A 14,567-nucleotide genomic window follows, 5' to 3' on the forward strand; every position below is an offset into this window, starting at 1 on the left:
GCTATAGTCGCCATCCCATAGTGTAGAAGCGCGTTCCTGCCAATAGCTAGACATTTAATATGCATGAGACAGGATGTTTTCCTAATGGTTTCTTTTACAATCCGGCCATTTGTTTTCAAAGGCTTAGCCTTAATGTGTCAGTAAATTCTGCACCTGGTTCCCTTATAATGCCGGGTACGGACGTTATTGATGGTACCATTTTATGCTTCACTATGCAAGATCACTGGTCTGCTTTGTACGTGGACGTCACAAAAGAAAAGCTGCACACTAGGCATGGACCAAATCAGGGCTTTACATGGCTACTGCCCCAAGAATGCCCTTACTCCATGCTTGCAAGATACACCTTCCTCAGCACTGCAAAGCTTAATCCTTCACTTACATTTCAATAGTCTCTCAAATGCTCCCAATCTACAGCCCGCCATCTTGCAGGGATCCAACTCCTGCCCATTCATTCACCCGGTGCTCCAATAAGAAACAAATGGCAGCCCTGTACCTAACAGCATTAACATTTAAACAGCGTAGTTAACAAACTGAGTTATTTATTGATGTTTTACAATTGCCCTATGCTCAACTCAACAGAAGTCAGAGAGTTCGGCAGGGTGGGAGGCTAACAAGGCCCTGCTAGTATGCCAGCCTGTGCCATGCAGTTACTACACACACAGACACACATAGCTGCAGAGGGTGCTCAAATAGTGGACCAATAGCATCTCTTTCTAAAAAACAATCCACATTGTCACCCCTCCCTCTCACCTTGACTGGTAAACCTCCAAGTAACACCATACTTTCTTCTGTACAGTTGCACCTCATGAATCAACAGTGACAACCAACCATGGAGGAATTTTGCAAGAAAGGCTGGATCCAAACCTCCCACTCCATTTCATCAGCATGCACTTTCAACTGCTCAAGCAATGTATTCCTCAGCTACACCAGGCGGCAGCTGTGCAGTGGAATGTGCTTAAATAACTTTAGACAATTAATTCCAGAGGTGATGCTCCGAACGCTATTACTAACAAAGTACTTCAGGCGCGTGTGTGCTGTGATGATATTTGGAAAAAAAGCACTCATGGAAGCAAAAGGGTTTATGACAGCTATAAGTCATAGTTGACCCTTACAGTGTCCCTGGCAACACAATACAACTATCATTTGAGCAAAGAAAATGGATGTTAAGGTTGAGGAAACTGGGAATAAAGGTCTTCTGCAGTCAAACACACAAAGGTGAAGGAAGGAATGCTTGCAAGTAGCCTAACCACTGGCAATCACTAGGGGTAGCATTCCAAAATATCTTTTGCCCACCATGTCAAATCAGATTAGACCCAGAATTATTTAAATCAGTCCTAGTGCTATACCATTGAGAACAGTGAAGCATGACTTACCAATCCAGGTCCTCCCTGAACTGGAACACAAACTCAAGATCAGGTTGGGTCTTATTGACCTTTCCAGATAGGTACAACTTAACTCCAATAAGGACCGTGAGGACAAGACCCACATCTGGACATTCTACGGGCCACTTAGGGTGATACATTAAACACACAAATAAAAAATAGTTCAAGGTTGAGAAAAATGAAAACACGTGTCTCCTGTAGTCAATCATGTTTTTGTGAAAGAGTTCAGATGTTCCTTTGGATGGCTTTGATTCTGCCTATTTCTAGATCCCCCCGCCACACCCCAAACTCACACCCCCGAGTAAGGCGAGCACATGTAATAAGGATGATGCTCCATCAAAGTCTGAAACTCACTAACTTTTGCCTATGTAGCATTCAAGGGCGTTTGTACTTTCGAATGGCCTCCAGTTCCTATTATGTTATAGATTTCTTGTTGTGGCAAGACTGTGTTTGTGTATTAACTTTTTCATTGATGAAGACTAGGGCCGACGTCACACTACATCTTTCCAATCAGTACCAGTTGGAGCAACAAGACCCCATGATTAGGTGGAAAGCGGCACTGCACCTGCACTCCTCCCATCCGGAAGGAACACAGTGTTAAATATCTTCTGAGATCCGTTTCTAATCCTGTTGCCTCCGCCTGAATCGACTCCCGTTGGATTTTTACTTTCCAGTCCCACATTTCGGGAAAGGGAAGGTGAACACCTTCTGTTCTTGGCAACTCCACCTCGGCCTGCCCCCCCCCAGCTGCTCTCTCGCCCTCCAGTGGGGGGAGAGCACACGGACATTCCTTCCGGCTGCCATTGTCCCGGGCCTCCCCTCCCACCTTTGTGCCCGCGGCCAGCAGGGAGCGCCTCCTTTGTCCCCTGTGTACCCGCGTGCTTAAGGGAAAAGTCTATTTGCTGATCTGAATGAGTATGGGCGCTGTGCCCCCCACTTGGCCCAGATGGCTTTTACCTCTGCCTCCATTATGTAAATAAAAAGAGGCAGAACTCCCTCACTACCTCAAACAGCATGTGACCGGGGTTGGGGCTCATTCTACAAAATACGAATAGTTTTCACGTACGGTTAAGGGTCTGCATACATTAATAACTGCGAATGAGTCTGCGTAAATCATGAACCGGTTGTGCATTAAAACATTTTTTTTTCTGGGTAGCCAACTGTCCATGGCAGGTGTAAAATAGCGCACGGAAATACGCCTTAATTATTCTACGAGAATCCAGGCTGCGAAAAGAAACTAATGCTGCATTTAATGAAATTTCACTTGCCGCTGCATATTTAAAAATAGAGCTTCCCCTGACAGTTATGTATTACTGTAAACATTTGAAATTAGGACACCTTTTAGAGAAGGGGGTGTGCAGCGTGCGCAGGCTGCAGAGAGAGAGCAGAGCGCTGCGGAGGGGAGGCGCGGGGGGCGGGGGCAATCTCCGGTGAAATGTGAAGGATTACAGCGAGTCTTCATCCAGAAACCTGCAGCGCGCAGAGCCTCGCATGGCGATGATTTCCCTTAAACCCTCGGATCAGCCGCTTTGAGGAGCTGGCCCTTCTGTGCGTGGCTTTACTGCGCGGACACCGCCCGTGGAGGAATACTTCGCAGCGCCCAGTTAATTAAAAGTTGGTAATGTAGAAAACGGGCAGTTGGGCGCCAGGTTGTTTGCGAAGTACGGGGCGGCAAATTACGTGGCATCCCACTGCTTGAGCCAGTGCAATTATATTTCATTTACGTGCTGCATGCAGTCTGTGGAAGAAGTGTTAATGAGCTGTCAAAAGCCCCTCTCCAGCTGATACATGTCCTCTGGCATGTTTGTTTTTTGAGAGTATGCACACCTCCCTCATGTATTTCTGCTAAAGCATGTTCACGCTCTCACTGGAATCTGAAATCAAGCCCCGTGGCCGCACCCGGTTCTGGGCGATGATGGGGTGCAGGAAAGTGCCACAGAGATGGGACACACGTTGGAGGGAGGGCCCCCTGCTCTTCCATCAGACTTCGGCTGTTTCCAGGGGGCGGCTCACGTAGCCGTCACACGACACGGGGTGTTTACTTTACAGATATTTACTTACGAGAGGCACATATGTGACATGGCACCGCCGTTCGCTGCATCGTATGTAACTTGGAGTTAATAATCCTCGCGTCTTCTCTATCCAATCAGAGGGTTCCTACTGTATTGCGTGATGCACGCAATATAGTACAGTAATGCTGGTTTTATACCTAGGTGTTAAATCTGAATCAATTAAACCTGACGCGTGGTCTTCTATGAAAACACCTAGATTTTTTTTTTTGCATCATATGAGTCCACTCACGTTGTTCACAAAATGAGGCCTCCTCACATACCACCAAACTGAGGACGGTTCCCAGGGTGACCGTGGCCGAGGCGTTTATTTTACACTACAAACCACACTATGGACCATATGTACCAACACTTTTTCCATAGACACAGAATGGGTCAAAGCCTTTGCTACATCTGGCCCTGTGCTCCGTGCTGTGCTGTAAGTGTGCGCGCCTGTGTGGGGGGCGGGGTTACGTTGGGGGTGCAGGGGTCACTCCTCCTGCCTGACACTTTCTTAGTGAACCAAGTATGTTGCAGAGCTTTGCCGGTATCCTGAAGTTCCCGGTGGGCTTAAACCAAGCTACGAACTCTCCTCTCCATCTTCACTGGCCGATAACAGCACTAATTGTCAAACACTAGTGACGGCAACTTTTGGAGACTGAAGCGACTTATCGCCTTTTAAACAACGAGCTAGTAATATTACTAAGAGATTCAGCCTAGGAAGAGTTATAGTCGGGCTACGGAAGAACAAAAACACCTGCTTAATCTCTTTATTGGCAACTCCAAACACGTTTTCATGTTTACTTTCACCAATACGGGGTCGCAAACATGAAAACGTGGGGTGTTCGAGGTAAGGCGATGAGCAGTTGCATGATGGTGTGCTATTTACAAAACGCCGGAGACGCGAAGGTGTGTGTAGGCAGAAACTTTATCAACACGCAGCAGTCGGACTGGAACTATGTTTGATGGGGGTGGGTGTCCAGTTTTACAACTCTGAAGGGCGATATTATTGACCTAAACTTGCTAGTTACATTTAATTATTTTCGCACCACACCAGAACGGAAACCAATCCAGCACCACACACACACACCAAAAAGCACCATTGGAAATAATGCTGGCGTTGCTAACACGGGCGATGCTGTGATGCTTAAGTGCCCATTTGGGTGAAAAATAGTCCGGGGCGGCAACAGCGGCTCTTGCACTTGATGAATGCCCAGCATGATCAGTGTGCTAGCTCCCCGTAGACAGGCTGCTACAGGCATCTTGCCTCACATACACAAGCCCCGCGTGGTCTTTCATCCCAGCACCTCGCTGGGGGCAGCGGGGGTGGGGCTGTCAAGGCATCACCACCGTGTCAAAGGGTGGCGCTCTCGGAGGGAGCGAGGAGTCCCCGCGAGCACCTGAAGCAGTGACAGCTGTCCTCTCCGGCGGGAGCCAACGACCGCTCCCCCCGCACGCACGGGCCCCACCGGCCGCGCCCGCCTCCCGCCTCCCGCCTCCATGCAGCGCACGGTACTCACCCTCGCTTCTGCTCCCGCATGGCTGCAGGCGGCGAGGCACAGCGGCTGCTTCGCGGCGCTAGCTGGTTCCCGCACGCAGGCGGCGGCGCTGGCAGCTCTGCGGAGCGGGTCGCGGTGGCGCCGGCTCTACCGGGCTGCGGGGAGGAGAAGGTGGGCGGCTGCAGACTAGACAGGGCGGAGCCAGCGGGCCCGCTCCGCCCACACCTTCCAACCTGCCGCCTGCGTGGAGTCCAAAGGGGCACCGGTGAGCCCCCTCCGCTGCCTGGCGCTCAGGGCCGCGCGCAGGGGTCCCCGAAGCTGCACATTCTGCACCCCGTGAGGTGAGCGGGCAGCAGGCCCCCCGGCACCTGCGCCGACCTCAAACAGCGTCCTTAAGGCCCGGCCTGCCCGCGCCCAACGCCATCGGGATGAAAGGTCCTCTTTACCCGCACCCTTCAGCCACCACCCGACGTGCGTCTTGGCGCTGCTGATGCACACTCTAGGACGCACACATCTTCAGCTAATGTGTGCTGCACCGCGCTGGCGAAGGAGCGTCAGTGACAAAGTATTCTGTAGGTCGTGCCCAAGTACATATGAAATATGGGGATTGTATCAAAGTAATGATGTCACATGCACCTATCGGTGTTATGAAAGCGGAGTTAGCTTTTGAGATCACTGTGTGCAACCAGTTGCAGAAGTGAATTCCGGCGTGTTCTCTGTGGAATAGTGACGTATACTTATAGTGCTAGGAGATCCCATCGGGCAATTGACAGCACTACATATTTAACTCATTGTTTACAAGCAGTGTAATATAGGATGCCACAAAATGTACAAAACGTGTTAGGCCAGCGCTTTAAATAGGCCGGGTCTGAGTACCGGCACTTTTTTTTTAATTTTGATAGGGAGAGTACCTGCCATTCTGAAGAAAAACGTAATACTTTTCAATGGAGAGTATCGGCACTTCTCAGAAACAAGCAGGTACTCTGGTACAGAGTACCTGCACTTCTATTTTTCAATTTTAAGCAGTGATTTAGGCACATATTTACAACACATTGCCCCAGCCAACACAAAGTGTTGTGATGCGATACACTTTCAGACATAAATGATGATTTGCATTGGAAGGCTGTTTAAAGTGATGAGCAGTAGCGCTGCTCGTTACTCTGCGCTACTTTGCGTGAAGGGGATGCTCTGTAAATGATACAAGGGCATTCCAATGTAAATGCCCAAATGCAACTGACCTAGATATTGTTGCAAATCTGTATCTATCAAAGTTGGTAGACAGGGATTTGCACTAAATAATTGGTCCTCCTGAAGGCAAGTGGAGCAAGTTTAAAAAGTCACAATTTTTCCCAACTTTGCATGTGGGCTGCACTGTACAGCACACGTATATAGTGGGAAAAGTAACAAAGCATAGTTTTTGTACTGGTACAAAATATAAGCTTGTCATCACGCATCACTATGGCCCAAGGGTGCATGCGTACAGCAACGTAGCCTAAAGTGTGCCAGCACAGGGAGAGAAGGACCCAGCGCCATATCTTATTACATGTGGTGCTGGTCTGCTCTTTCATGCGATGCAGAGCAGCAATTTTGATTGCTGCGCTGCCTTGCATGTATAGCAAATCTGTTCTTACTGTTTACACAAAACAAGGGCATTAAAATATATATTTTTAGTAATATGCAATCAGACTCTACCTAGTCTAGATATTTTTATCTTTCCATTAGAAAGGTGCACTCCAGAACTTAGCTGAAGCACTCTTTGTTTATTTCACAAAAATAGTAAATGTTAGTCAGCATGATGCTTCACATGACTCCACCAATAAAAGCCATTTATTATCTCCCAAGCAGGCTTTAGGTTTTGCGATTTACTAACAGCACACATTCACATTTCTTTCTGGTAGCTGACACCCTGGCGATAAGGCTTGTTTTTACATTCTATGCCTCTATTTGGTTCCATAAAACAGGAGAAATTCTCCTCTTCCCTTACAGTGAGGGCCACATGAAGGTTGGCACTACCTGTTCTGGAACAGTTATTTTTTAACAAAAAGTGTGAGAACTGTTATTGTAAAATTAAGAAATATTGGGGACAATGTTCCCAATAGATTCCACACACTTTAAGCACTGAGGTCACTCCAAAACCACTTACAGGTGGAGGAGGCCTTGTTTGATTCTTCAAGCTTCTAGTACTTGCTTTGCCTAATCAGCCTGCTTGCAAGGTTCCATTAAAGACATGGGCCACAAATAGGAACTGGGCGGAGAAGAATTCTAGTGTGCAATTCCATTCCGCACAATTAAAAGGTGTCTGGTTTTCCTGCACCCAGATTTACTAGGAGCAGGAGCATCAAACCTGATTTCATCTGCCAGAAAATATAGCAGGTAGAATTACTGTGGGAAAAGGCTGCATTGTAACCTGGACCACTTTCCTAACAAGGGAGCATTACATTCATTGCTTAATTTGAGCCAGTGGTTGCCAGTGGGTGGCATCAGCACTTTGTTTTGGTGGCCGGCACTTATTTTTTGCACTAGGCATTTATTGCGTGCAAAAGGCATATGGAAATGATAGAAGAGAAAGACGGAAAATCAACACAAGGGAGAACGCAGAAAGCTGTAAGAGTGAGCTGAAGGAGCAGGTAGTGGCTGTAAATGGATTTAAGTGACCTAAGATAGCTTTAGGATAACGCTGCCTCAGTCTTCTGTGCTCAAACATTTAATTGCAGTAGCCACATGTTTTAGAGGAGAGCTTTGGACACCAGCACATTTTAATTTACAAATTAAGCTCTGATTACATTCACCCCCTTCCCAGACAACATATCCTTCTTCCAGTATCCTCCTCACCTCCTCCTGCACCCCAACCTTGGAACAGCCCCTGCATATTTTTACCATAGCCCCCTGCACACTTAACTACATGGTCTGAGCAGCTGGTAAATATGTGTTCATCCCCATGGAAAAGGGAATACCAGGTGGAATACTGCTTGGTAAATCTGGGTCCTTACTGTAATCTCCTGTTCTGTGGGGTTTGACTTATAATGCCATGGCACTGGTGGGTTGTCACTAGGCCTTGGTGAAATGCTGATTTGCATTTCTTATAATTATGTGTAATTTCACATATTTTTGCTGCAATCTCGCACCATTGTGCCAAAGTAAATTCCACAAATTTGACTTTCTCTCCTTTTCATTGTTACTACATTTCATTTGTAACTACTGTAGTGAAATTAGCATTCCACTGTTCTGTGCAACTTTTAATCGTGGCCATGGAAGCCTACTTAAAGTGCCTTGGGACAGATTAACAGGGATGAAAGGCCCAGTTATTACATCACACCACATCTACAAATACACTGCAGTGGTACTTCACCACACTTGAACTTAAAAAAAAAAATGACAAAGAATGCAAGATTTCATGAGATTGTAATAGAGAGAAGCAGTGATATTGTATTGTATTGTCATTTGCATAGCTCTTATCTAAGCCTTAGGAGGCCCAAAGCGCACATATGGGAGAAACTTGGTTTGTTTTATTTTCGTGATGCTCTGAACCCATTCATAACATCAGGCACTTTTTAAACAGAAACTGAACGAAAAAAAAAACATTTTGCTTTGATCAGGTTTTAGCAATGCTTCTAATTAATGCCCTAGCCCTCCAAAGCCTGTTTGCTCTCCTGATCCCAAGTATTTGTTACCATATGTAAAGTGCATTGTGGGTACTTTACGCTCTGTGTACAGTAAAGTCCATATGATATTTTCCTTCCACTGAGGCTGCTTGGGGGTTGATTGGAAGCAAGCACTCTTGGGTCTTGTGGATGCGAAAAATCCTTGAGTTTGCACCTCCCAAAGGTAGCTACCTTCTTTCCATGCACTCTCGTACCCCATATTCTATGTCATTTGAACTGTATATTCCCTATATACACTATAGCCAGTTACTGGTTTATCAATCCTCACACATCCCTCCTACATCCATGAGTAAGCTTGGCTACACTTTTGTTTATGACAGAGTTTCAGACCTATCCACACACCAAAAAACTTCAGATATATGCCTGAATACATTCAGATATATCTTGTCATCACATAGAAAGGAATGCCTAAGCAACCTATCCCTCACTCATTTTCTCTTCAAATTCAAGCATGAGCATAGCAGAATCATAGCAACAGAAATTATTAAAATATAAATCTGGTAGTAATCCATGACATTAAAAAACTCCCCATGTAGGCTGCACTGCAAAAGACAAACTGTTCCAACTATGGCACTCCACTGAGGAGCGTACTACCACTCCATAAATTAGCTCGGACACCTTGACAGGAGTATTAAACACTGTACAAATACAGCTACAATGCAATACAACAAACTCAGAACCTAGAGCACTGCAAGGCTATAATAGTGGCAATAGAATGCAAAGCATATCTCCAGTGACGTAAGCTATCCATCCCTTTTACAAATGTGCAGAATTTACTTAGACCTTGATTCAAAGAGGTTTTTAAAACTATGATCGATGCACAAAGGGATGTTTGCACATTGATAACAAATATGAATTGTGTATCAATTACCACAGTCTGTAACTTTCGTCACCAGTTACACATGTCACCAGAAAAAGCACAAGGAAATCTATCAGGATAAAGTACTAAGGGCCCGATTACGACTTCGGCGGAGGGTGTTAATCCGTCCCAAATGTGACGGATATCCCACCCGCCGTATTACGAGTTCTATAGGATATAATGGACTCGTAATACGGCGGGCGGTATCTGTCACATTTGGGATGGATTAACACCCTCCGCTGAAGTCGTAATCAGGCCCTAAGTCATAAATGCAAAATATACAGTTATTGGTGTGGTAAACATAGGCTCCACGTATTAGGCTTCATCCTGAGATGGGGAACTCAGGAGAAGTTAATTATGTTACCAATTAAATACCACACACCAGAGTAGCTTTACATACCGCTTGCCCTTATTATTACCCAGTTTCTACATAACTTTGAACCACGGATTTGGCCTCCACATCAGTCTTTGTGATGCTATCAAGATGATAACCATACAGGCACACAGCTTACAATATATTAATCTCAATTTTGGGGTCACCAAGATCACCTAGTTTGCTAATTTCCTACCTGCAGTAACCTCACAGCCTCTAATAAATCTCTACCACTGTCTTCGCCCTGACAATATAATTACATAATATATACAGAGTTGTAGTGGAGGGTGTGTATTTGTGTGAATCGAGGGAAGCCATCTATTATGTTTATTTTCCTGCAGTCACCAACTCTGTCTTTGTTCTTTCACTATGATAACATAATAGAGGATAGCTAAAAGATATTCAAGATCATGCATAGATACTGAATATACACAAGTGCTGCCAGACTCGCCTGATATGTCAAATGCGCTGCCTACTATAACCTTGTAGACCATGCTTAGGCAGACATTTAGATCCTTGTGAAGAAACTGTCAGGGTTTGATAAGACCATGGCCTCCACCACACAGGCAGAGAACCATCTGCACTATTTAGAGAACCCCATCTGACTGGCTGTATTTTATGTGCGGTGAGGACATGTGACGCTGCATCCTCTTCAGACACTGCAGGCTTGCTGACTGGCACTATTTTGAAAGTACCCACTTAGCAAACTTTTTTTATATTGAGAAAATAAACTTTCTGAATGGGAATTTGTTTTCTCAACACAAAACACATGTTGCCTGATATGCAGGAGCTTTCTCCCTGCATTTCGAGGCCATTCATTTTCCCTGTCTGCATCCACCGTTTCTCGAGCAGGGAAAATAAATGGTTAGCCCTCACCTTAATAAGGTCGGATGACCATCTTTGTGAGTTGGAAGTGACTGAGGTTAGGGGAAGAGAAATGGCTGCAGCCCCATAACCTCTGTATGTAAAATATATAAAATTTAGCATTTAGCAAAAAACAAACCTGTATGACTTGGCAGTGACTGAGGTTAGGGGAAGAGAAACAGCTGCAGCGCCATAACCTCTGTATGTAAAATATATACAATTTTCCATTTAGCAAAAAACAAACTTGTACGTACACCAGACTTTGATAGCACCATATAAATGTCAATAATTCAGACATTACAAATGATCTCTTACTGCTATTAAGACATCTTTTGTTTCAAATCTATTTCTTAGGCCTCCAACTCCTCAAGGGCTTCATTCCAGACAGTCTCCAATCTCAGCAATCTGTCCTGTGTCAAAATGAATATTTCCCCTCCCAATTTTTTTGTGATCATTTTTTTATCTTTTTTCTATGAAAATATCAAGAGATCAATGGCATTCATAACTGTATTGCCCAGCTCCCAGTTTTATCCTTTCTCGTGCAGCATATTTACTAGCCTTTACCCTTTTGGTCACTCCTATAACAGCTCTCCTTATGGTTGAGGAAGAGAAGGTTCACACCCTGTTTAGCTCCATAAAGGTGGGATCCCCAGATGACGTATGTCCAGTCAGGAGTTTAACATTGTTAGACCTACTTTTACTTTCATCCTTAACACACGTTTTCATCTGTCACTGTTGCTAAGGGATGGGAGAAAGGGGTCGTCAAACACCTTTCCAAGAAGTCAAAATTGGGTGCCAGCAGTCACTAAATTGGCTTACTAGCTTTCTAAACATTTTGAAGAGTATCAATTACTATATGCTAGCCGGAAGAGTTTAAAACCTGGTTCAGGTACTGAGACTGCCTATTTGGTTGTATTAAATTACATCAGACAAGACTACAATGATGACAGTTACACCAGCCCCAACCTGCTGTTTTTGTGGTTTTGTCCTGCTACCTTCAAATGAGGACCCCAAAGAGAAAATATTCTTTTGATTCTTTTCCACATGAAAGCTTGTTTTGTAAATGATAGTATGATTTCTAGATTGAACTATACCAATGTTTGCTACATTGGCTTCCTGAGTCAGCTATTTACTAGGTTTAAGGTGTTCAGAATACAGCAGTATGCCTTGTCTCTAAGGGCCAGATGTACCAAAGGATTTTGCCCATTCTGTGTCTATGGGAAAAAGCTTTCGTACATATGGCCCTAAGTTCCTTCTCTTTTGTTGCTTCTACTGTTTGGAGTACCCTTGTACCTTGTCTGCACGAAATAGAGGACCGTTCTGTGTTTAGGAAGGCTCTTAAACTTAAAATTCATCTGTTTTTTTAATTATTTTCATATCTCTTTTGACGCTGTTAGTCAGTTCAGCACCATTTTGCCTCAGAACGTTATTTGCACGTTTTAAATAACTTAATTCATATCTTGCATATTTAGGTTTGCAATATATATTTAGTGGATGTCCTCAGGCACTAAACACAGGGCTATGGATCTGTCCTTTAGTGATGGAGCATTGTCACCTGAGGGATAGAGCAGGTGCCTGGGGTCAAACCTATGGGTAGAATCCGGAATGGTGTCTATGCAGAGGAAGTACACATGTGCTCCCCTTGTGTAGGAATGGCATCATTGTGTTCTGCCTCTTCAAACTAGTGTAGTGTGGCAGAAAAATGCTTGAGGAACATTATTATACTGTCAAACTGAGCCTGGGCCTGTCAAAGGCAGTATAACTCTGAATCTTTACAATAGGTTGCCAATGTAGAAGCATTAAACAATGAAAACACTACTTTGTGTGGTACTAGTTAGAGTGTTACATTGACAAACTGGTCACCATGTTGTCTACCTGGTGTCTCCCCGGTGCCCCATTCAAGGGTGTCCCTTTCACCACCCAGGTCAGACTAATTGCTATAATTAGTATAGACACTTGGGAACAACCATTATAGAGAATGCTGTCATTCTCCTCAAAGGACATTTGAAGAAATTCCTAACAAATGTTGCATTTTCTAATGCACATTGCCCCTACGGGATTTATAACAACATTGATATTTTAGTAGATTTGATACTTTATGTGCTGCAGCCTACAGAACAGCATTGAAAGCATGTTTTTTGATATTGTGACATCAATTAAGAGGCACAAGTTCTGTTTCTGTTGAAGTGACTTCTTTGCAGGACATTGCCCATCAGAACACATTCTATGTGTACTGGAGATTGAAGGAATACTTATATCCTTTTGTTGCAACACTATCTCAGACAACTACCATTTTTGCAAGTTCATTATGCTTGGTGGCTTCCTACATGGATGAAGCTCACTTACCTCATATGAGAATGCTCAACCAGGGATGCTACTTTGCTATTTTATTTTGATTTAGGGCAATGTAGATTCCTGGCAGAGTAATTTAAAGTAAGTAAATTAAGGGACAGATCTAACATTGTTAGCTGGGAGGGTTTTAAAGCTCCGGCCTTCCATTTGCCATGTGGGGTAGCCCAGGGCTCGTCGCTGAGTCCTACGCTTTTTAATGTCTATGTGGCCCCCCTGGCAAGACTTATTCGATCGTATGGCTTTACGCCATCCTCCTATGCTGATGACACCCAGCTTATCATTCCAGTGTCCAGGAGCAACTGGGAGGAAGTGGCAGAGCAGTTTAATAGCTGCATGAAGGATATTAATCAGTGGATGAGACAGAATTGGCTTAAGCTTAATACCAACAAGACGGAGATTGTCCTGTATGGTTGCAGTAAGGATCTGTGGGGTCCGCGATGGTGGCCGGTTGATTGTGGGCAACTACCGGTCCAGTGCGGAGCGACTAGAAATCTAGGAGTGATCTTTGATGAAGCATTAAGCTTTAAACCGCAGGTTAATGCCTTAGTGAAGTCTTGCTATTGGACCATGAAAATCCTGAGGAAAATTTTACCGTTCCTGAAGGAAAGAATCCCGGTTATGTTAGCACTGATCATGTCCAGAGTGGATTATTGCAACTCATTGTTGTTGGATATTGATGAGTGCACTCTGAGGAAACTGCAACTAATTCAGAATAATGCAGCTCGTATGATTCTGGCATTTCCACGTTTAGCGTCGGCTTCCCTTAGCCTAAAGTGTCTTCACTGGTTTCCGGTGGGCAAGAGGATTATTTTTAAATCTCTCTGCCTTACCTTTAAAGCACTATATGGGGATGGTGCAGAACACCTGGTGGACAGATTCAGGTGGTATAGTCCAGGACGCGTCCTAAGATCGGAGAAGTCTTTTCTGATCCAAGTCTGCAGGACGCGCAGAGTTAGGTGGGGAGATAAAGCGTTCAAAGTGGCGGCTGACAGATATTGGAATGGTTTACCGCTTGATATCAGGAAAGAACAGAAGTTCTCGATGTTTAGGAAGAGGGTGAAAACCTGGCTGTTTCCTCGGTAGGGCTATTCGCCTTCAGTCGTCGTCTTATTCTTATGTCCTCAAGCGTTTCGATGCCAAGGCCGGAACGCGCTATACAAATGCCCATATACATACATACATACATAATTATTTAACAGGTGGTAATATTGCCAACTGATCAACAGACACTTATTCAACCACAGGAGGAAAAGAAGATGCATTTGGAATCAAGCCCGTGACTTGCCAGTAACACATCTGGAAATTAGGTGCATTTATCCACTCAGCTGATTATTCTGAGACCCATGCATGGGTGTTGAATCAAGCAATGCAACTTCCTGATGAACACACCAAAAATGTATCTTTGTTAAGTAGTTAGGCAGCACCACCTTAGCTAGAATTAAAAATATTTCATGTGCTCATTGTCATTTTACATAAGGAATTTTTTGAGCATTGGCAACAATTGTTGTGTTCTTGAAAAGACTTTGCA

General features: G+C 44.6%; 1 protein-coding gene across 11 annotated transcripts in view; it reads right to left on the reverse strand.

The window, feature by feature from the left end:
• The window catches only part of DMD (dystrophin), a 6,960,831-nt gene that overhangs the window by 501,104 nt on the left and 6,445,160 nt on the right, over positions 1-14,567 (reverse strand). Inside the window, exon 1 of one of the 11 annotated variants that reach the window (XM_069204760.1) lies at positions 4,951-5,096. The exons of 8 other annotated variants lie outside the window; for them this stretch is intronic. In XM_069204760.1, coding sequence (XP_069060861.1) covers positions 4,951-4,970 — 20 coding nt within the window. In that variant the 5' untranslated portion in view covers positions 4,971-5,096. Of the gene's footprint in view, positions 1-4,950; positions 5,438-14,567 lie in introns of those variants that run through there. 2 more of the 11 variants (XM_069204761.1, XM_069204762.1) reach the window with 2 other exon arrangements.

The sequence above is a fragment of the Pleurodeles waltl genome, chromosome 8 (genome assembly GCF_031143425.1).
Source record: "Pleurodeles waltl isolate 20211129_DDA chromosome 8, aPleWal1.hap1.20221129, whole genome shotgun sequence".
Lineage (NCBI taxonomy): Eukaryota > Metazoa > Chordata > Amphibia > Caudata > Salamandridae > Pleurodeles > Pleurodeles waltl.